This window comes from Nothobranchius furzeri, chromosome 14 (genome assembly GCF_043380555.1).
Source record: "Nothobranchius furzeri strain GRZ-AD chromosome 14, NfurGRZ-RIMD1, whole genome shotgun sequence".
NCBI lineage: Eukaryota > Metazoa > Chordata > Actinopteri > Cyprinodontiformes > Nothobranchiidae > Nothobranchius > Nothobranchius furzeri.
This window is the reverse complement of record NC_091754.1, coordinates 49,701,603-49,724,939: the sequence shown is the minus strand read 5'-3', so window position 1 is coordinate 49,724,939 and position 23,337 is coordinate 49,701,603. Positions and strand designations below refer to the sequence as shown.

The 23,337-nt window shown below is 42.3% G+C and overlaps 1 protein-coding gene across 5 annotated transcripts in view; it reads left to right on the top strand.

The window, feature by feature from the left end:
- Positions 1-23,337, top strand: part of pard3ba (par-3 family cell polarity regulator beta a) — a 247,550-nt gene that overhangs the window by 68,824 nt on the left and 155,389 nt on the right. For 2 of the 5 annotated variants that reach the window (XM_054743134.2, XM_054743136.1), the window contains exons 5-10: positions 6,714-6,796; positions 13,362-13,448; positions 13,629-13,754; positions 16,377-16,840; positions 18,176-18,315; positions 20,498-20,626. In XM_054743134.2, the coding sequence (XP_054599109.1) occupies positions 6,714-6,796; positions 13,362-13,448; positions 13,629-13,754; positions 16,377-16,840; positions 18,176-18,315; positions 20,498-20,626 (1,029 nt within the window). Of the gene's footprint in view, positions 1-6,278; positions 6,608-6,713; positions 6,797-6,825; positions 9,534-13,361; positions 13,449-13,628; positions 13,755-16,376; positions 16,841-18,175; positions 18,316-20,497; positions 20,627-23,337 lie in introns of those variants that run through there. The other 3 variants (XM_054743138.2, XM_054743137.2, XM_054743139.2) reach the window with 3 other exon arrangements.

The window sequence follows — 23,337 nt, the reverse complement described above, 5'->3', positions numbered from 1 at the left end:
CACCGTGTCCTCAGAGAGATTAGTTATTAGTTATCAGCGTGAGGAACTTATTTCTACCTTATTTATAGGGCTGCAACTAACGATTATTTTCATAATCGATTAATCTGTCGATTATTTTTTCGATTAATCGATTAATCGGTTTGTTATTGTTTAGCTATTTAACCTATACAAGTGATGAATACATTTCAGTTAAGAAAAAGAAAAACATAAGAGAATTGTGCAGTTGACTGCAATCTATTTTATTGCACATGAACACAGTCAGCGGTGTAAAATTAGCTAAACAGTGCAAAATATCAGTCCAGAATAATTTTTTGGCATCAAAATATAAGAGGTAAATTCCATAAAACATAATGTAGAATCTGGAATAGAGTTTGTAAGTGGTATGCATTGCTGGGGGTGAGTGTCTTGTTCCCCATGTAGTTGTCCATCGTTGCTTGTTTTTTTCTGCATAAGAAACACAAATAAACTGAATTAAGTACACATATAAAATAAAGCATCACACACACTACAACACTAAGTCAATATCACATTATTTGAATTAATTAACAATATACAGTGATCATTTATTTTGACAAAAATGTGTTGTGAGGCGTTTTACAGCGTTAGACAGTAAAACAGCCTTTTAATAGTTAAAAAAATGACTTTCTGAATTTCTCCTGTATTTAAAAATTGAAAGCGTACAACTATGCCGCGTTATATTCACCTGGACACAGCTCGTCTGTATATTTTTCTCAGCGGAGTTGTCCTTTATTGAATGAGGAACACAGTTATGTGTTTGTGCCGTTTTTCTCTTAACGAGAACATTCTTATAAACAGACGTGCTAAATTTGGCAAGCGCATGATTCACAACACGGAGGAGATTCACGATTGCATCTAGTCAATCAGAAGTAGAACACCGTAAACTGACGCGGCAAAAAACATGTTTAACATCCACTATAACGAACTCAGCTAACACTAAGTCCCAAATGTGATCTGCGTTAGCTTGTTTATTTTCTGTTACTTACCGGACATTCCTCTGCTGCATCAGCCCCCACGTTTTCGTCTCAAATGTTCACTTAGGGACGTCGTGCTTCCGTCGTGCCATGGTTTTTGCATATTTTGCAGGTCACCGGTCTTTTCAAGGCATCTAGTGAAGTGCTCCCATACTCGTGAGGATTTTGTCCGGGGTTTCTCTTGTTTTGTCGCTTCTATTTTTCTTCCTTATTTCTTGTTGATCCGCCATCTCTCACAGCAAGATGAGCGTCAGTAACGTGATACGTCATGAAAACCGAGGGCACTTATTGGCTCATTTCTTCTCCTACGGCTCCACTGGTAGATCAGTGGCTCATTACTGCCACACACTGGCGGCAAATTTAACAGATTGTAAGCGATGTCAGATTGGGGTAAAAAATAGACTTTATGCGGTAAAATATGATTATTAAACAACTAATCGATGACTAAAAAAGTTGTTAACTATTTTAATAATCGATTATAATCGATTAAATCGATTAGTTGTTTCAGCTCTACTTATTTATAAACTATTTATTTACAAGTCGTCCATCAGTTAATGTAATAATTGTCCCAACCACAGCTGCACCCCCCCACCCCCCAACCCAGTCTCACAGCAATCAGGGGCAAGCTGCACGTGTGTTTAGCGTGCCGCACACGCACATTTAGCCGTTTTTAGCGGCTCAGGAGTCCGCAGGTACGGTGTGTGTGTCACTCACTCTGGTTAATCCAACAGTGAGCCATATAACTGTTTCTTTAGCGACCGACACATCACTACATCATTCCCTTTCCTAATGTCCTGAAGAACGGTCCGGAGCGCAGGCGGAGTGTTTAGCTAACCTGCAGGAAACGTCGACGACAGTTATCCAGAAAGTAGCTAAGGGTTACCAGAGATGTTTCTGAGATGTTTGCTAGGTACTTTTAGGATGTTAAAAGTCAAGAAGGGGGTCTGAAAAGCTGTTGGAAATAGCGTCAAAGTCGCTAAGTTGGCAGCACTGTGGGAGGAGCGCTTCATTTGCAACTCATAACAAATAATCGGCTTGTTTAGTTTTTTATAATCGTTCAAAACTCAGATCGTAATCGTGATTAAAATTCGATTAATTGAGCAGCCCTAATGCAAACTCCATGCAGAAAGATCCCAGGCTGGGAAGCAAACCCAGAACCACTGCGCCACTGTGCAGCCCCCGTTCCGACGCCCACACAGTAAAAAACTGCAAATGACGAGTTAAGTATTTTTATACTACACTACATTTGCACTCTATTCTTGCAAGCCACACAGCAGCCATTTAGTCAACGGTGATGGAGGTCAGCAAACATGGATGACTCCACATAAGCTGTGATCCTGCCTCACAGCTAAACACACACTCATGCTATTTCCCAGCTGGCTGACATGTCGTTGATGACTGCAGGAAATACACAAAAGGAGACACACACCTCATTACTCATCTGTCTGGCAACCCCTCTCTCTCACACACACACACACACCGTCACAAACATGTCATCTCTCACATGTCTGCACACCTTTGTGTCACTCGAACATACCCCAGACAACAAACAGCAGCCAACATCCAGAAGCGTGGATGACAGCATGCAGCAAAATAACAGAGCAGACAACCTGTTAGTCGTGCTTAGATAGGTTTTCAGGCAGGTTTCACAAATTATGTGAGCGTTCAAGCCGGAGCCATAGATCCCGTTGGATTCAAATCTCTTTAAATGCTGGAGTTTAAAATGAAGAAACAGGGCTTTTAGTGGTTAGATTTATCACCGTTTTGAGACATTTCTCCTTGAGAGTCGCATCTGAACTTGAAGGTCATGAAAGGAGCTGAGGTGGAAGAAAAGGACTTACAATGTCACACTAAGAAGAGAAACCGAGCTCTGAGTTTGCAGGAAGCAGAGACGTATATAGAAGTTTTCATTTCTACATCATTTTAATCAAATCTAAAGCTAGAACACATATTTTAGCGTCATTAGCGTATCAAAATGTTTTTCCAAAAGTTTTGTTAACATTGATGTGATCTGTGTCATCATTTTCCAAGTGTTGATTTTTGATAAAGCCTTTTTAATCTCCGTTGTCAACAATCAGAGCTTCCCTGTAATTTTACTGAACCGTCACAGCTGTGGGCGTGTTCTATGCCACCAGGCAGGCTTACAAGGACCATTTTCAAGATGATTTAAGGAACCAGCGGATTACCAGTACTGTGACTGGCCCAGTAGAAGCGCTGAGTGGGACTTGTGGTGAACTCATGCTGGTTGGTTGTAACACGGTAGGAAATTACATCTGCAGATGTTGCCAAACAACTGGCCTTTGTAAAATTAGAAGAGTTGCTGGTGCAACAGAATGGAATGAAAATAAAATAAGCATTGTTGACGCTGCTTTAAAATCTTTGTTTTTAAACTCCTAACATCAAAAATGTGTCTGGCCAGGAAACATCTTGGGATTGCCATGGAAAAGCTGGTCCAAGTAGCTGGGGAGAGGGAAGTCTGGGCGTCTCGGCTTAGGCTGCTGCCCCAGCGACCCGACTCCGGATAAGCTGCTGAAAATGCATGGATGAATCCCCCCACAGTGCCATAATTCGATACTGTTGTACGATCAACACGAAAGTATGCCCTAAAAAAACGTGCTGCGTTTTACATCATCCAGCTGCTGTCCTGGTCCCCCAAATGGGTTAAATTATGTGTACTCTGACAAAATCAAACCTTTTAAGGTTATTAATGTCTGTGGACGCCTTTTGACGCTGCTCAGTGACATCACTCGCTGAGAAGACCTTGCCATTGGACCCCCTGGAAGTTTCCCAGAAGCCCAGTGGTTTAAACACGACTAATACCTTAGAGCAGGGCGGGCCAAAGTGAGGCCCAGAAGCCATTTCCAGCCCTCCAAGTGATTTTGTGCGGCCCTCACTTAAAATTTTAGAATGATGAACTTTGTCTCTTCAGGAGGCTGTTGATATAGATCACCACTTTCTAACAAGTTTATGTTCAGATTTTTACTTAACTCATTCACTGCCAATTTTTTTTACTGTGTTGGCATCGGAACGAGTCGCCGCACCGTGAGAACAAACATCTCAGCTCTAAAGCCGATCTTCATCCGCATACGTCACACGTCACGTGATCAGGAACCAGAAAATCCATGTGTTAGGAGATCGTTTTGGGCCACTGCTGTAAAAAAAAGTGAGGCGCGAACCGGAAAAGCTTCTGCCGATCACAATTCAACAACGGATTATGAAAGAAAGGATGTGGAATCTTCCTGATGTAAGAGGTGAATCTCCACTTTGTTTTGGTTGTTTTGGCGGCAACATCATCCTAGTGTTCAACGTTCTGTGACTCTTAAAAAAACAGTAAAAACTGTGAGAAATGTTGGCAGCGAAGGGCTTTACCAATCAGGAAATGGATGGCAGCGAATGAGTTAAGCCTATTTTGGATTTATTTAGAATACCACAAATAAAAACATTTCCATAGAACAATGTTTGGAGTTTTTAAAATGAAGTAAATGACATTATTGTGCCCCCCCCCCCCCCCCCCCCCCCCCCCCGCCATTGACGTCAAACATGGCTATTTTGGCCCTCGTCTTGAAAAGTTTGGACTTCCCCGCCTTAGAGAATCAGAGAATGACGACCCTTCTTAGTGGTCACCTTCAAAGGTAAATAATCATATGAGCTGGTACATTTACTAATAATTAAAAAGGTTACTTATTTTTATGGATTTTCCATCCACTCAGAACTGTTAACAGTGTCAAGCAGGCTGTTTGTGTCTTTGGATTTGATCAAACTGAAAGACGTATTGGCTTCAGGAATGTTTTTCTCTCTTGGGTTAAAAGTAATACAGAAAAAAGCATTAGAAATAGGGTTATAATATATTTGATATTGAGATAATGATTATGGTCTTAATTTATTAATGTATTTATAATGTTCCATTCATTCAATTTTATTTATAAAGCACTTTTCTACACGGCTGAGGCCAACCAAAGTGCTGCACAGTAAAGAGCATAAAAATCAACACACGGGAAGAAGTTATAAATTTAGTACAGTAACTACTGTAAAAACATCGTAAAATGCTAGCTAGGCTGAAGTAAAATCCAAGGAATAAAAGTGAGCCTTCAGGTGTGATTTGAAATCTGAGAGAGTGGGCCATTCTCACAGCTAGAGGGAATTATTTCCAGAGACGAGGCGCACAGATTGAGAATGCTCGTTCTCCTCGCGTCCTCAGGTACGTAGGGCTGAACCAGCTGAGTCAAGTAGAGAGGCGCATAAAGATAGTGACATAAAAACAAGAAGTAAAATTTTAAACTGGATGCGGTAGCACACCGAAAGCCAGTGCAGCTGGTCCAGAACAGGAGTAATGTGCTCCCTCCTTCTGGTGTCCGTTAAAAGGCAGCCCGACTCCGGATAAGCGGCTGAATGTTCTTGTTGAAGTTGAAGAGTCTTCACACTTTCTGTGTTTCTTTGGTTGTTCTACAGTACCAAACTACTGGTTGTATTTGGGATTTGCCAAAATTCAACAGGATCTGCCAATCAGAGTTTGAGCTCATCAGAAAATGTAACAATGCATAATCTGGTAGTTATACTTCTTTTAAATAAATCGTACTTCTTGGGTCAGACTGGAATAAGAACTCCATATTGGCCCTCAGATCCAGAATCAGCACATCTGTAATTTGAAGTTCCAGGCAGTGAGAGGGGTGAATTGATTGTCTAAGCACAGCGGGGATTAAGAAGCTTCTGTTTTCACATCTCAATAAACCAGAGATTAGACTCACACTGAGCATGAATGCACCTTCTCCTAATGCATCGAGAAGAGGCAGGTTCGTCTCCACGATGCATGTTCCTGTAGATGAGCGAGGATCACACTCATGTTCGCTACTTCCTGTGAAACTAAATGCACAACAAGTGCATCGGTGTTTCTGTGACCTGCATCCACCTGCACTCCTCCACATCTCAGATGGGGGACAAGTCCATGTGCTTTAGCTAACGATAAAGATGCACAGCAACAAAAAGCCTCCAGCTCCTCTTCCTGCCCCCGCATGCATGAGGCTCCATTGTATGGTGATCTCACGCGCTCGGATAAGTGGGTCACTATTTGTGCAGGCAGCATTCGCTTTTGAATCCATAAACATGGGATTTCTCTCTGCAGAGGTGATAGGTGACTGTAACACTGCCATTAAGTGTATGTGTGTGTGGGCTATGAAGCGTAGATTTATTGTGTGGCAGGTCCATGGGGGAGTTGGGTGTGGTGCTAGGGGGGTTGCTAAGGAGTCGGCTGGTGGGCGGGAGCTTTCTAGTCATTAGCAGTGGTGACACAATGAAAGTGACGAGGCAGAAGGTCCTAATTGCACCCTTCGTGTCTCTACTGATTTGGGACAGTTTCGCCATCCCGCTCTTGGGTTGCAGCAGTTAGAACTCTCTTCTGTCATTTCTTTTTCCCCCATTTCTCTTTTTACTTTCTTGCCCCCAGGGTTGTAGATCTGGCTTAAAAATAGAGCCCCGGCTGACACAGGGCAGGGGTGGATAGAGGGAGGGGGACGGTGGTGGATGGATGGGTATACAGTAGATAGAGGCATCCAGCGGGCTTTTTATCCCCAGGACCTTCCTAGGTGATTGACGGCAGCACTGGATTGGTGTGTTAATTGGTAACAGACCTCCTAATGTCCTCTGTTTTATTGTGTCTAGATTAATTACAGCTTGTTTCGTCACGTGTGCTTAGCACAGTCCTGTTTTTCTGTTTTCCCGCTAAAGGAAATGAGCAGCGCGCTGAGAGGAGCCCTGGATAGACTTCAAACCAACAGCCCCTCACCCAAGATGAACCGGGTTCATTTCAGGTAGGTGTTGATTTGAGCATGTGTTTGTGTTTAGTCAGTAGATGGATCATCTCGTAGCTGGAACCGGAGCAGTGATGGAGACTGGGATTAGTAGTCTAGCCTTTGTTTGACAGCCGGACATTCCGACTGGATTAAACCGTCTCACGAGTGTGTCTGTTCAGGAAGAAAACTCTTTGTGGGCTCAAATGTAAGCCAGGAATAATGAGTTTCATCATATCACGAGCTAATGTGTTACAGCAAAACGGATTACTCCTAATTTAGATTTTAAAATGGAACACTAACGGGAGAAGGAAGCCTGAACCCAAACTTTAGTTTTGTAATGCAGATTATCTCACATTTGAGAAGCAACTTGTGCTTTTGTCCAGAGAAGTTGGACATTCGTTGTTCCATGATAGGCTGATTTTTGACAGATACTTTGGCTTTCATGTGTAGGGAAATCACAAATGGGCTGCGTTCCATTTCTGCAGCTTTCCATGCTGGTTGTTCTGTAGAACTGAGAACAATCAGAACTTCTAAATGGAATTACATATCAGGTAATAACAGGTAATTGACCAAATCTGAATCTCAAAAATCAGTTTTATGTCTCTCTTTTGGGTCCATAAACGCACCGTTGCAAGGCAAGTTCAATTCTTCCAAGTTCGTAAGCTAACATACCATACCATATCATACCACCTTTATTTATATAGCACTTTAAAAACACAGCCATACGGCCGACCAAAGTGCTGAACAGTCGCACAATAACAGAGATAAAAACATAAAACAGAGCAATAAAATACAGTCAACAAATAAGAAACAAGCCAATAAAAAAGGTTCAGATAAAAACCTTACAATGGATGATAAAATAAGAGTAGTACAAACCAAACTAACAGCTAACTGTTAAAAGCAAGGGTAAAATAGTGTGTCTTTAGACTTAAAAACTGCCAAGGAGGATGCCAGTCGAACTGCGGCTGGAAGTTTGTTCCACATTGTAGGACCGGCAACAGAGAAAGCTCTTTGTCCGCATGATTTATAACACGCTTTTGGTACCTCAAGGAGCAACAGGCTGGAGGACCTGAGTGTGCGACCGGGAGTATATATCACAAGAAGATCAGATAGGTACATGGGGGCAAGTCCACGGAGGGATTTGAAGACAAAAAGCAATATTTTATATTGGACCCTGAAAGTGATGGGCAGCCAATGAAGGGATTTTAGAACTGGAGTTATGTGCTGGCGCATGTCAGTACGTGTGAGGAAACTAGCCGCTGCGTTTTGGACGAGTTGAAGTCTGGCAAGGGTTGACTTATTGACACCCAGCAATATTGTGTTCGAATAGTCGAGCCTAGATGTGATAAAAGCACGAACAACTGATTCCAAACAACATTTCCAAACACTAATTCCTGCTAGCAAGAACAGATATCTCATGTTGGCACGTCTCGGCTAGTGGAAGCTAACCAATTAGCATTAGCAACTCCACAACATGGCAACCCCTTCGGTCTTGTATTATTTGTCTAGATAAAACATTAACATTGAAGAGCAAAGGAAGTCAGTGGTTGAATCAGAATCAGAATCAGAAAAACTTTATTTATCCCCGAGGGGCAAAAAAAAAATAACAGCAGAGCAGCATGATGTTGGACATACAAACATTGAATAAATAGGCAATAAGGAAGTAATAAAGCAGCAAGAAGATGGATAAAAACAGTAAAATATGCACACAAAAAAACACAGTAAGTGAATAAAGTGACTAATGTGTCGTCTGTATAAAATTTAAATATATGGAGAGCCCAAGGAGAGGGTTCATCGGGGGATGGTCTTATCTTATCTGCTGGAGTTAAAGAGCAGAATGGCTTTGGGGACAAAGGTGGTCTTTTGTTGAGTCGTGTTGCTGTTAGCCAATCAGAGACGAGATGTCCGAATATCAGGAAATAAAATTCCAAATCCTGCTGTGTTTTGCTTCCCTCTCATCTGGTCCCTGAAACAGGAGCTCCAGAGCTTTTTTCCCACTTACAATGGATTCATTTATACTCGAGACCCTCTAACGTGTTGAAAGAAACAAGTGAACTTGGTCTTAAATATGAATTATTATTAAACAAACAGCTAACTATAGCGACCAATCAGTGTCGACAGGTCAACGCTGAACACAAATCTGAAATCGCCATCGCTCCTCAGTCCTCTGAATCGCTCCGTTTCTAGTTTAAAATTACTGTTTGACCCGTCACATCTCTGTAGGACTTGTATCTGCAGCCTTTATTTCTTTCCCCTTCTGTCAGTCATGCTGTATCCATGGCAACCTTTAAGGTGTCACCTGTCCAGTCCCTGGAGCCCCTAACAAGATCACAAATCATTCTTTGCACTTCCTCCACAGCTGATTAAAAAAGAGTTGCCTTAAAACCAACTGGAGGGAATCACAGGTGCTCAGGAGGGAGGGCTTGGCTGCAGTGACAGATGGTGATTTTTCAGCATTTTACAGTGCAGTGGTGTCCTGACAGCACTGAGAAACAATGGAGGCAAAGCTGTCAAAGATGGTTTGCCACGATAACAGATGGTTTGCAGCAGAAAAAACAGAGTGAGCGAGCGAGGACACATTTTTTCCAGGGTCTCGGCCGCAGGTTCTCTCAGACGCTCGGCCTTCGTCGACGTGGAGGAAGTCGACCAAGAGTGGGAGCTCCATCTGTCTCCCTGCTCTTTTCATCTCCCCCGCCTACCCCACAGTGGAACGCCTGTGTTTGTTTGTGTTTGTGTCAGCGGGATGCTAAAATGGGTGAGCGAAGCTCTTCTGCATATTAGCATGTGGCGCTAACAAGCTACGGTTGCCTCTGATGAGCTTGTTTGTGCAGCCGTTTGTTTTTTTTACACTGATGTAAATGGGCCGAAGCTGTGTGTGTGTGTGTGTGTGTGTGTGTGTGTTGCTTCCATCACATCATTCAGAACTAGCCGTGTTCTGATCCGCTGATTGTTTATCACCGCTAGAAAACTAAATTCAAACTGTTTGTGCGAGTCTGCAAATCATGGATTTGGCACGCGTGTAATTTAAATGAAACCGTGTTCCCTAATAGATGCAGATGGGATGCATGAGTGTATCTGTGAGGTTTCAATTTACAGGAATGTGACTGATGGCGTTTGTGAGCATGCACAACATGTAGAAATAAGAATGCAAATGAGGTGTGTGTGTGTGTGTGTGTGTGTACAGTATGTGTGTGACTCTGGCAGAGGTTAACGAGAGCAAGGTGACAGTGACAAAGGACCCGGTTCTAATGATTGCTGCTGCTCTTTGGGGTTGTGTAGGACACTCGCAAACCTTGGACTTCACAGCTTTTGCGTAGAAATGTACTTTTTGCTCACACAATCAGTTCCTTTTTGTTTGATTTGAAGCTTTGAGAAAACTGCAGGGAAACTTTAGCCTCCATCTGCTCCAGTTTTTATATCTTTATTTTTTTACAGTATTTTTCATTATCTTCTAAACATGTAAGAATGTGGAAAAGAGGACAGCTGTGACTCTTTTCAGCCCACATCTGGCTGTTTTACACTGTGCACGCTGCACTCACTGCAGTGAAAACGTTCCCTATCGGTCCTGTTTAGCTGCAGGTTAAATTCCACCTCATGGTCAGTGCTTTTACTCACTGTTGTTATATCTTACTGCTAAATGTAAGCCACAGTCCCTCTTTCACAGGTGTTTGGCTTCTTGTTTCAGCATCCAGCTTTAAACATAAACTTCCCCAAAACTGTTTTTTCCAACATTTAAGTGTGATCAAGTCAGATAATTTAGGTTTAAAAAAGATATGAAATGACTATTTTGAAATCGAATACGTTAATCAATCAAGCCTGACGCTGCTTCCTCAGAAATATACAAACTACGACGATGAAAATATAGAAATACATTAAATAGACTTGGCCAGCAATGATTGTTTATTTGTATTTTTTTTCTCTTGTATATATTTTTTTCCTTTTTTTATCTTTTAAAAAAATTCATATTTTTTCCTTTTGAATTATTTTCTTTTTTCTTTTAAATTTTTTTCTTTTCTTTTTTTCCCCCAGCAATGATTGTTTGAGGACTCGGAAAATAATTTAGAACTAAAACAATGTGTTTTAATAACAAAGTAGTTCAAGCCTTACAAAAATAGGGAGTTTCCTTTCTATATGGGCTAATTCAAATGCTTCCTGAATACCCACTGATAAGCTAACGGTTAGCATGAGTACTACCAAGACCAAAGCTAAAGTCTCCAATTCTCTAAAGACTCCAGTTATTCACGCAGCACAACTTTATTCACCTTTAAACCATTTTCAGTTCACACTCATTTACATAGAAATCACTAGGAGCAGCTAAATGAATCACTTCCTCAGCATCTGAGGGTCAAGTCCAGCAGGAAGTTAGTGATTTCTGCCAAAAGTTAATGGAGTTGTAAAAAAACAAAACAAAAAAAAAAAGCTTTGAATGAGCTGCTTTTAAATATAAGAGACTGAAGGTTTTGGAATGAAACAGCGATCTGCTTTGGTCTTGGCTGCACACCAAACTAGCCGTTAGCTTATCACTCCTTATGTAAATTGTATTTCTTTACACAGAAGCTGTTCTTCAGTGGTGAAGATGGTAATTATTGATGACTTTTCACAGAAAAGAGCTGGAACATTCATTTAAAGTCAGCTTTAAAATAGTTACTACAAGCTAACTAATACAAATGGTAAATGACCCGCACTTGTATAATGCCTCTCTAAGTCAGAGGACTCCAAAGTGCTTTACACCACAGTAATCCATTCACACGCTGGTGGTGATGAGCTGCATTGTAGCCACAACTTTTCTGGGCACACTTGCTGAAGGGAAGCTGCCGTAATTATGCTCCACTAGCCACTCCAACCACTACCAGCATTCAAGTAGCCTGGGTTTGAACCGGCATCCCTTCGGGTACGGTACAGGCCAGACTCCTGCCCCTTGAGCTGCCGTCGCACCCTAATGCACCTCTGGGACATGATTATACTTCCCCTGAAAACAAAGACAACATTTAGACTCTTAATGAGTCAAACTTGAGCTTATCCAAAAACTTATATCAACAAATCCAAACTGCATCTATTTAACCAAAATATAACTCAGTTTAGAACCAATAGTTGGATAAATGATAAATCGGCAGTTAGTTATGCTTTGTTACATTTAGATTATAGGCTGCAAAAAAATAGATGATGCAAGTGAGTTTATTAATACACCCCTCTTCAGATTCTTACATGAAATAATAGAAAAGATACATTTTAGAAAATGACAATTATAGTAAATATGGGCACTTGTCCATTATGTTAGATTATCTATCAGAGGGCAAAAGATGTGTGCAGGTTTCAGCTGGTTTGTGAGGAGTGTATTAGGGATGTAAGAACATATCGATATGGCAAAATATCGTGATATTTTTCCTGCGATATTACATCGATATTCAAAAGCCATGTATCAAATTTTTGGAAGAATTTACATGCAAACATTTGTGTATTTTCTTTTCTTTTGGTGCATTTCAAACACTGACCACTAGTTGGCAGCAGAGTGCAATGGGTTTTGTTTCCACCATTAAAATGTAAATCCCTCTATTATGGTTCAGATACCTCATGTTAAACATGTTGCGTATCAGTTTGGACTGTTTATTGAATTTTCCTGCAATAATTTCAGTCTAAAAAAATTGCTAATATCGTCTGACTGAATGTATCGCAATATATCGTATCATCTCCCCTGTATACATATCGTATCGCCAGAATCTCACCAATGCACATCCCTAGAACGTACTAATCCTGTTAAAGTAGAGCTCTTGAACACACCATTTAAATTGTGTATGCCTGTTTTCTGTCTGATGCTACCCAACCTCCAACTAGCCTGCTAAAAACAAGCAAACCAAGAATATTTATATAAAACATCTCTACTAACACAGTTTAGTGATTTCTTTAGCTCGTGTAACCTCAATACAAAGATAATAGATCAGAAAGCATTAGTTTATATTTAATCCTACATTCAGTTCACAGTTTAATGGAGCTCCATTGCTGACAGAAAGTATGTAAAAATGTCCATTTGTTGATCAGACATCAGGCTTGTCCTCCTCTCCAGCAGATATCAAAAGCAAACCGTTGTGCTTATCTGCTGTGGTTGTGTCTTGTTTTCTGCCGCTAAAGGCAATAACAGTTGTGCTTTCTTCAGAGATTATTAGAGAAGCTCATTGTGTTTCATCTGGATCTGCACCCCTATCTGTCCCCCTTTTATCTCTTATTCTTTTCTTTTTGTCCACTAGCTAGATTGGGTAGTCGAGATGCAGATAGATAAGGGGTGAAGTAGCCACCTGGGTCCCACTTGCGCACACGCACACACACACACACACACACACACACACACACACACACACACACACACACACACACACACACACACACACTCGCACACTCGCACGCACGCACCTTCATCATCATGTTTGGCAGAACTACCTGTAAGCTAATTTGTACCCCTATCTGTGTAGCCTGGAGGAAAATGCTAATGCGCTTTGAAGAGCTTGCAGAAGGCTGGGAGTGTGTGCTACTGTATCTGCGTGTTTGTTTGTCCACCCCTTGTGTGATTTGGTGTGTATTTTCTTGGCAGTACTCTGACGAGGACAGTCCAGTTCCCAGGTGACCGGGGCCCCTTGGGCATCCATGTGATCCCCTATGTCTCCTCTCTCAGTGGACGGTAAACACACACACACACACACACACACACACACACACACACACACACACACACACACACACACACACACACGCACACGCACGCACACACATTCAGACATTCATAAGGATAAGCAGATGGTCATGTATACCCAGAAGAAATCCAGAAGATGTTTATGTGCATTGATTTGTGTCAACGCAGAACTCTGGGCCTCAACATAAAAGGCATTGAGGAAAACAGTCGTACCATGAAGGAGAATCTCTTCAAAGTGGATGAAAGTATCGTTCAAATCAACGACGTGCCGCTCCAGGACAAAACCTTTGCACAGTAAGCATCATGGAGTCTGGAATGCTGGTGTTTAGGTGCTACAACTGATCTCAGTGGAGTCTAGTTGTTTGGGTTTGGTTCTCTGCTCCTCCATCATCTATGTGGCTAGGTTGGCTGCAAATGTGGGCTAGTCTTTATCAGCCAAATGTCTTCTTTAATTCACATAAAAGAGACCCTCTCCTTTACCCACCAGGTTCTATTACATCACACTCCGGGCTGCCACTTCTGCCCTAAGACCCAGAAACTAAATTTCCTGGTGTTTTTATTACCAGTGACCATTTATTTCAGCCTGGCGGTTGTTGCAGATTATGTGATGCCATTTTTATTTAACCAACCTTAAAGTGCAGTGCCTCCCTCCACCCCCAGTGATCTAGAAGGTTCTAGGGAATTTCAAGTTACTACCTTCCTGAAGATGAGCGTCTGCTTCAGGAACCAGGGTTGTTTTCCCTTCTTCAATCATAGTAAAGAGTGGCCGCGTTTGAAATGACCAGAACTTTCAGGACGGAGATAGAAAATTAGACACTTCGTATTGGTCAAGTTTTCTAGCATTCCCAAAGACTGTTAGAAATGCGATCGACAGAGCCTTTTCTTGTGGGAAGTTTCTCCCTGGAAATCTGTGTTGGCCTTTGTTCCTGTAGTGGAAACCATAGACATAGCTCCAGAAACCTACCCTAGTTCCTTTAAAAGGCATCTGAAGTGGACGGGATGCAGCTATGCTGGGATCTTGAACCTTGAACAGGAGTAATTTCTGTCATTCATGTATGCTCCCATAATATTTGTCTCCAACCTCCTTATTCCTCCAAGTATTCCAGTTGGGTCATGCTGGAGTGGTTGGATCCCTGGCCCAATGCAGGGCTCTACTGGGATGCCACAACACTCTAGCACAACTTTGGTGGTGTGGTTGGGATAAAGTCTTGATGTGCATCAAATGTTTGATACTGAAGAGATTTTGCCAAGACCTCACAAAGACCATCCAGCTTCAGGCAGATGTTTTTCACATAATGATGAAGACTTCATCCATTGTGAAGGGGTCTAAGAAAGACCAAGTTAGCTTGGAGTCTCTGTAGGAACAACCAAATACACGAATGTACGTTCTTCCCTCCAAATCTGAGACCCAAAGCAACAAGAAAGAAGACTAAAGCAACTGAAGGAGATCTAGCTAGCTCCAGTTGTCTGTCGGTGAATATGACAGAAACTCAAGTGTGGTTGAGGAATGTACACCATGCATTGCCAAAGAACTCCTAGTGAGTTCCAATATGTTGATCACTTTAAATCTGGTCTATACCAAGCATAGAAAAACCTAAAAACAAGCGTTCAAACTAGGGCTGAACGACCAGTTGCATATGCAAGTAAATTGCGATGTGAAAAAAGGAGATTTTCTAATCACAAAGGCTGCGATTTGACTGGCAGTGAGTGGTTAGCACTATGCCAATAAACATAGAAATACCCATAGGGATGCTAATGCAAATATCTCCGATTATATTCTTACAAATTACAAATTAGTAACGTGCCAAATGATTACATTTGGAGTCTAATGAAAGTAAAAACTGCCATCAATCAAATAAGTACAGACAGATATTGTAGTAAAGCTAGAAAACCGTAAGAGACTTAAACTCCACTGAGTTTTGGCTAGCATCTACGGAAGCTCTGCATGGACAAGACGTAAAAAACTCTAAACACAAAAGACACGCTTCTTTTCTGCAAATACAATTTCACAATTGATGCTAATACCTTTGCTCCTGGCTGCAAAGCATCGCACCTTCAAATACCAAATTTTGTCTTTACTGGTGAGTGTTTATGTATGTGTAGACAAACTTGTTGCTATGATATGTAGACAAATATGTAGATACATAAACTTTCAAAAGTTCAAGTTACATAGATTTTTTTTGCTTCCGTTAGTTGAAAAATATGAGAAAAGCCTCTTGAGAAAAAAATCATGAATTAATTCACAATCAGATTATTATCCAGAATGTTTCAGCCTTAGTTCAAACCCACAGAGATGCTTTTCTTCCTCATCTGTTCCCCTTTAATGTTTGTCCTAAGATGAAAAATAACATCTCTAGTTATTGAGGGCTTGATCAACCATAATGTCTGATTGATTCTTGGGTTTTAATGATGCAACACCATTGATGGCGTTGGATAAAAATGTGATTGGGAGCTAAAATTAAAACTTCAAGCTAAAAAAGTCTTTGGTATAACTTGTGTTCCCAGACTTTCCCAATCACTGAGTTTGCCCTGACTAGATAAGTCCTATATGTTCCCTATCCATTCACATCTCAACACATCTTCCCTCACGAGTCATTTTTCTCTTCCCAGTTCTTTCCTGTCTCAGGACTGTGCTTTTTCTATTTCCTCAGCCCATTTCTCAGAGATGGTGTTGAATAGTTGTGTTTAACTTCCTGAATGTTTGTGTTGATCGTAGTCTATTAAAGCTAGAAAGAGGGACCTACTATGAGGTCTTGCCATCTGATATGGATTTCTATGTCCCAGACCATCTGGAAGAGTTATCCTGTTCTTAATCAAAACTCAGTTTTTTAAATTTTCTTGGTACTTTTAAATGTATTTTGACAGTTTGACCCTCCTTCAGTTTGGTAAAATTATTTCCCGACTTTTCTTGTTTAGGTCTCAGGAGGTGTTCCGCCAAGCCATGTCATCATCTTCAGTTCGTCTGGAGGTCCTCCCCGCAGCCAACAAGCCGCGCTATGAGAAGAGTCTGATTGGTCAGCTTTTTACTGGCGACGGCAAAGACTCCCCTTCTGCAACTATGAGTCCGATGATGACCCGCTCTCGAGCCAACGCCCTGCCTGAACTCAAACAGAACCCCAAAGTTGAAATTAAGCAACCAGAAATGCCTTCCAAGACTCAAGAGCCAGTTGTGCTGCACACACGGTCACTGCAAGCCCAACCTGAGCTCAGGTCCTTGGAGAGCGCTTCTCCTACACCTCCAGCCGCGGTGACGAGCTCATCCCCAACACCCAGAATGACCAACCAAAGCCCTGTATCCAGTAAGAACCCCGGTTTACCTGCACTATCAAACGTGACAAACACAAAGGGTGGAAAGAGGATGAAAATTGACCTGAAGAAAGGTAAGTTTACTATATCATCAACTTGGTGATTAGTTTTGGGAGTGGTTCAGAACTAAATTGTTCTAAAACCAGACTTAACAGCCAAGAACTGCACTGGACGGTCCTTATCAGATTTTAGACCGTGTCTGGCTGAGCGTCTGACTCATGTCTTATGCTTTAGTGTTTGAGTTCTGATGTGTTGATAGAAGGGCAGGTGCTTAAGACGATGAATAGACCCTAGTTCTTGCTTTAATAGGACTACACACACACACACACACACTCAGCACAGGTATCCAGATTAAGGCAGATGAAAGGACAGGAGAAATTGGGCTCCACCGTCTCCAGCTTTAACTGAAAGCACCATTCACCTTTTTTTTGTTAGCTTCTTCTTTTTCATCCATCCCATTTTCCTCCCATCCTTCTTTTGTTTGATTTTTTTTCTTCCTGGTCCCTTGTCTCGCTCTATCCCTTACACCTGATGCAAGATCAGAGCAGAGGGTATTATTGGGTTTCTAACACCTTCTCCCTCGGCAACGGGCGCTTTCTCCTCGTGATTGGCAGGCGGGGAGGTTTAGGTGCGCTAATGTAGGGCAGGCAGAGGCTTAGCTCGGGGACCAGATAGCATCTTTCGCTGCCTTTAGTATGCCATGGTGGCTTTGCTTTCCTCCCACCACACAGACACACACACACACACACACACACACACACACACACACACACACACACACACACACACACACCATCTTAGACTGAGCGTGGCACATTTCACTCATGGCTTGGGGCTTGTAGTGCCGTGAAAGAGGGAGAAGGAGGGGGCTCTGGGGGTTGATGGTTCACGCTTGTGTGTGTGTGTGTGTGTGTGTGTGTGTGTGTGTGTGTCTGTGTGTGTGTGTGTGTGTGGCCCTTAAAAACACATACACAGGAAGTCAACATAAGCTCACAAACTCGAGGAGAATCTTTGTTGAAGTTGCATACAAAGGGAGGGAAGCCAGAAAAGGAGCTGTCCCTCTTTTCTCACCTTTCCTCCTTTTTTTTCTTTTGCCAAATTCTCCCTACTTTGCTTGGACAGCCACCGATCGGCATGCTCACACGTGAAATTAAAGGCAGTCTGTCTAATCCAGCTAAGAGAGAGCCTGGCAACTAGCCCCTCCAGGGAGGCAAGCACTTAAATATTAGTTAATGCGGAGGGCGATGCTAAAACTGCAGGTGATTCAAGCGAAGAAAGGACGGAGAAAGCTGTCTCAATAGGGAGATGAGAGGAAAAATTCAATTAAAATGGAAATAAAATACATAATTGGATGTATTTTCAGGGGCTAAAATGTCTCACTGAGACTTATGCTGCTTTGTTCCCATTAGGCCTCGAGGGTTTGGGCTTCACTGTGGTCACCAGGGACTCCACGGTCCACGGGCCAGGCCCGATTTTAGTTAAGAGCATCTTGCCACGTGGTGCAGCAATCAAAGATGGACGGCTGCAACCTGGAGACCGAATCCTGGAGGTAAGATCAGAGAAAACTCCTCTGACACTTGAGTGCACTTTTGTTGTTGTCATTTTAAAGGGGCATTATGGAAGTTTGACAGCCAAAACATGTATAGAAATAATAAATGTCTTCTTCATACATTCTCCTGCAATGCCCTGGTCCTGTAGAATGAGCCCTGGCATTTTTACTGTGATTGACTGTTTTTCTGTAAAATCACAGAAAAAGAGAGCTGCTCAGGTCGAGCAGGCTGCTTCATGCGCGTTCACGCTCAGGCATAGCCCTCTGAACCGATCTTAAATGGTACAGATACAAGTGACGTCACTGGCGCTTTAGCTCACCTAGTAAGGACGTCGGACTCCCATGCAGCAGACCTGGGTTTGATTCTGGATGTGAACATAGTTAATTTAGAGTTTCTTTTTTACATTAATGGTATATTTTTTACAGTAAGACGCCCAAATCTTTATTTGAGACTTGCCGAACGGCATTGAATTCACAGATAAAAAATATGTGGGTTCAACTTTCATTTTGGAACAATTTTTCAAGCAAGGGAAGGGAATGATCTGAGCATGCAGGAGGACTGACCCATCATAAACCTTTGTCGGCTGTGCTGAAGAGAAAGGTACAGAACCAAATTATTTAATTAGCTGCGCATTCTCCTGTCCTGTCCTCTGTCCTCCAGGCCACACACACACACACACACACACACACACACACACGCACACGCACACGCACACACAGGACTGTCTCAGCTGTTATTTTTGTTAAGGAGTGTGCACGTACAGCATGCGCGCCTCTTGCCTGAGCCTACTATTGAAGCTGCCGTTATGCTTTTGGTCTGAGGGGGCAATCGCGAGTATAAAACTTCAAAACTCCATAAAGTCCCTTTAAAGACGATGAGGCAATAAGACAAGTAATGGGTCTAATCTGATACCAACTTGGGATTCTAGTTTTTAAGACTTAAAGCGACACTCAGTTTCCTGCTTTTCCTGCCCTACTGGATGAAAGTTGAATTACAACATTCTTAACCAACCCTGCTGCAGCCTGCCGTAGCTAGCGCTAACAACAAGCTAATGCTAACATGAGCCAGCTGATACTGAATAAGACACGAAGTAAAAAGATACACACTGTTGGACAAAAAATATGTAGAACAAGTGCAATAGCAACAAAGCTAGGTCACCATCAGTCCATAATTTAGTAGCCTCCTGTAGGCCCTTCAAACTAGCGCAGGCCGCACCGTTGTTCACTCTCATTTTAGCTCTTTGCTTTGCCTCCAATGACATCACTGTCTTACTTTTACTTCTAGGGTCCACCATGGTGCCAACAAAAAAATCTTTTTCTTTTTCTTTTTATAGATGTTCAGCAAACTGAGAAAGCTAACTGCTAGCCTTTATATTAGCTATCAGCCATTAAACCAATAAAGAGCGCCGTCTAGGGCACCTACCCGCCCCACAAAACTGTTAAGTGCAGTGTCCGGTCAGTAGAGGACTACAGTGCTGTCCAGTGTGAAGTTGGTAAAGTTTTTATGTACAGAACCACTAAAACTCACTTTAAAAGGAATAGCTTAAAGTGTTAAAAACGGATTAGTGTTGCTTTAAACTTAAACTTAAGTTCTTTCCACCAAAGCGGTTCCGTTGCTGTTCCAGTACCGTGGGCCAATTCCAGAGCTGGTTATATTAGAAAAAGCTAAGTGTGTCGCTTATGTATATTCTAGTACAGGTTCTAGTACACGCTAGTGTACATTCTCCCTTTTCTTTAATAGTGTTTCTTTAGAGAATTACTGAAAGACCGTTTGTTTACACAGAACCTTTGATGGTGAAAATGGAGAGGGCTGGTGCTAAGTGAGCTCTGGTGTGGAACTGGGTGTGGTTTGGTGGAAAGGTAGAGGACACCTGAGTGAGCAAAAACCTACAATGATCTCTGAGAGAAAAATTAAACAGTTTTTTATGGTGTTCAAAGGGAGCGGGCTGCATTTGATGCTGATGTGGTTTTATTCACTGTGTGGCAGTAGAAAGACCTTCCAGTAGATAATACACTTCACTCTAATCCACTCCTGTGTGTGTGTGTGTGTGTGTGTGTGTGTGTGTGTGTGTGTGTGTGTGTGTGTGTGTGTGTGTGTGTGTGTGTGTGTGTGTGTGTGTGTGTGTGTGTGTGTGTGTGTGTGTGTGTGTGTGTGTGTGTGTGTGTGTGTGTGTGTGTGTAGGTGAACGGTGTAGACATGACGGGCCGCAGCCAGGAGGAGCTCGTCGCCATGCTGCGCAGCACCAAACAGGGAGAGAGTGTGTCCGTGGTGGTGGCCCGGCAGGAGGATATGTTCCTTCCGCGTGAGCTGGTAAGAGTTAAGAAAAACACTGAAACGCAGCACAAAGTACCTTCACACTCTTTATCTACGCCTGTCCTCCTGAGCATTTTTCTGCCACATTATGTGCCCCCCCCCCCCCCACACACACACACACACACACACACACGCCAGCCTTCCTGTCCATCTCTGGGTTGTTGACACAGCAATGTCAGAGGAAGTCACAGGCGCAGTGGCCTCGCAGGAAGTGGGTGCGTGTCCTCGTTGTCGGCGCGACGCGCTCGTTAAGCGGCTACTTACCTGCAGCGGCTGACGGGGGTCAGAGGTCAGCGCCGGGAAGCAGACACAGCTTGCCTGGAGCTCACAAGGGACGTTTCACCAATAAACACCTTTAAACATGCATCCATATTCCCAGTTTGGCTCTCTGTAAACGCCGTTCTCGCCTGTGAGCTTCTGTTCTTGTCCTCTGTGGTTCTTCTGATCACTTCAAAGCTCTGGATTAGTGGCACATGCACTAACTACACACACACACGCACACACACACACACACACACACACACACACACACACACACACACACACACACACTCCCAAGTCCTCGATAAAAACTTGAACACAAGTGCTCTGAAACAGATGAAAACCAGCTAAGTTACTGCTTCCTAAAACAGTTCATCCTCATTAATAGCCCAGCAGTCGTTGCATTACAAGTGCACTTTGAAGAGCGTCTGCTGCCTCCATTGAACACTAACTTGTGTTTCTGCATTAAAGCGAGGCGGTTAAAGAGCTTGTTGGATGGGGGGAGCTAATGAGAGATTTCTGTTGAAGTTGCTTGTTCCTCGTGGGATCCGGCCCTCGTCTTCAGCACCGTCCTCCACCTCAGGGAGGTTCTGATGTCCTCTAAACACACACCGATACACTCACATACACCACACACACAGAAACGCTAATTCTGTGTGGAAGGATGGAACACATGCATGGACTACTAACTGTTCCCAAGCGTCAATAAAGTTAAATCTGCTCCGTCTTAGAAATTCTCTAACATTTTACAATTCATGTAAACAACAGCACAAGCCAAACCTAAAAATCAATGTTCTTATTTATAAACCGTGAAAATGGTACAGTTGACAAAGAACAGTTAGGATTATTCTGTGCAATTCCAGATTAATCGGAGTGACATGGCCTGCTTTAAAGCTAAACCTACATTTGTTCTGTGGTGACAGAAGAAGGGCAAAACACACGGGTATCATATTTTCAGTTATGACGTGACACAAACAAGCATGCTGTAAAATGGCATGAATAATGAAAATAAAGGAAACAAAACATTATTTACACCAGCAAACATCTAGCTTTTCTGCAAAAAAAAAAAATAACTTTTTCACACCAAATAGGGCGTTGATGTGGATTGTGTAGATCCAGATTTTCTTATTTTTTTGAGGTGGGGAAGGTTGTTCCGTCGGTTGAGTTCAGCCGGTGTTTCTAAAGCCTAATTTAAACTTCTCTGTCTGCGTCGGTGTGGAGACACGCAACACCATTATCCGCCTGCGTAAGGGGTCTCCGACGGGTTCACAGAGGCTGACAGACACGCCCACATTTTCAACTCTCCATCCAAAATGATGGAGACAGCAAGTTTGTGATTGATCAGGACGCTGCTTCCTTTAAATTCATCAACAGCACCGCCATTGTCCCCTAAAAAAAGAAGAAAAAAAAAAAGATATTTAACGGCAGACACGGAACAGATCGAAGAACGCCTCGCGGAAAAAGTCCCAAAATATGAACGTTTATTCACTCGTGACTGAAGGAGTATGACAATATGGTGGATGGAAATGACGAGAAACGAGAGTTTAGAGGTGCCGATCGCATGGAGGTGGAGGAAGATGAGGGACAAATTCATCCGTGTTAAAAAGTCTCTGAAATACATTAAAACAACATAAACACAATAGTAAAAACATATGTGACTGTGATGGAGGCAGCGTCCAGCACCTCAGCATGCAGCAGGTTGTATTCCAACATGCCCTCCTCTCTTAAGAGGCGTTCATGCTCCTTTGTGAATGTTGGACACGAGCATCACTTCGTGTCTCTGAAGCTAACACCTTGTAAAGGAGGCTTTTATGTAACTACAGCACTGGTCACGTCGGTTTGTTTATATGATTTGATGTAAATCAGCTCATTAATGTCATTAAACATGAAGTAGCTGTTGAGAATAATTGCTACACCTCTAGTGAGACGTCTTCGTTTACCAGCTCCACTCTGCTGCAGAGAATGGAAGTACAGTAGAAACTAATAGCATCAATCAAAGTCTCATTTTCTCTCCTGCAGGAAGGCGTTTGTCGTTCTAATTATACTTAAACTAAAACAAATCTTTGGGAAAGCAGCGTCCTTGAATTTCTGCTGAGTTGAGGCTATAAAAAATCACATTTCCAAAAGTATTTAAAAGGGTTTTATTAACCGGTTTCACTACTCTGACCTTCAGAATCTCCATTTATTTGACTTCATTTGAATGAAAACATTTTAGAAATGTGCTGTTTTTGATTTTTTATTCATTCTCTTTAAAAGGCACACTTTGGTGTGACGAAAGGAGATCTCTACGTAATTTAGTCCTCAACCGTAGCTTTGACTGATTCTACAGATTAATAAAAGCTTATTATTAAACTAATGAAGTCTTCTAAATTCAAAACTATTTAATCCGCAAAAAAGACATGTAACATATGACACCTCGTATGTAAGGCGATTGCCAAATCGTGTGG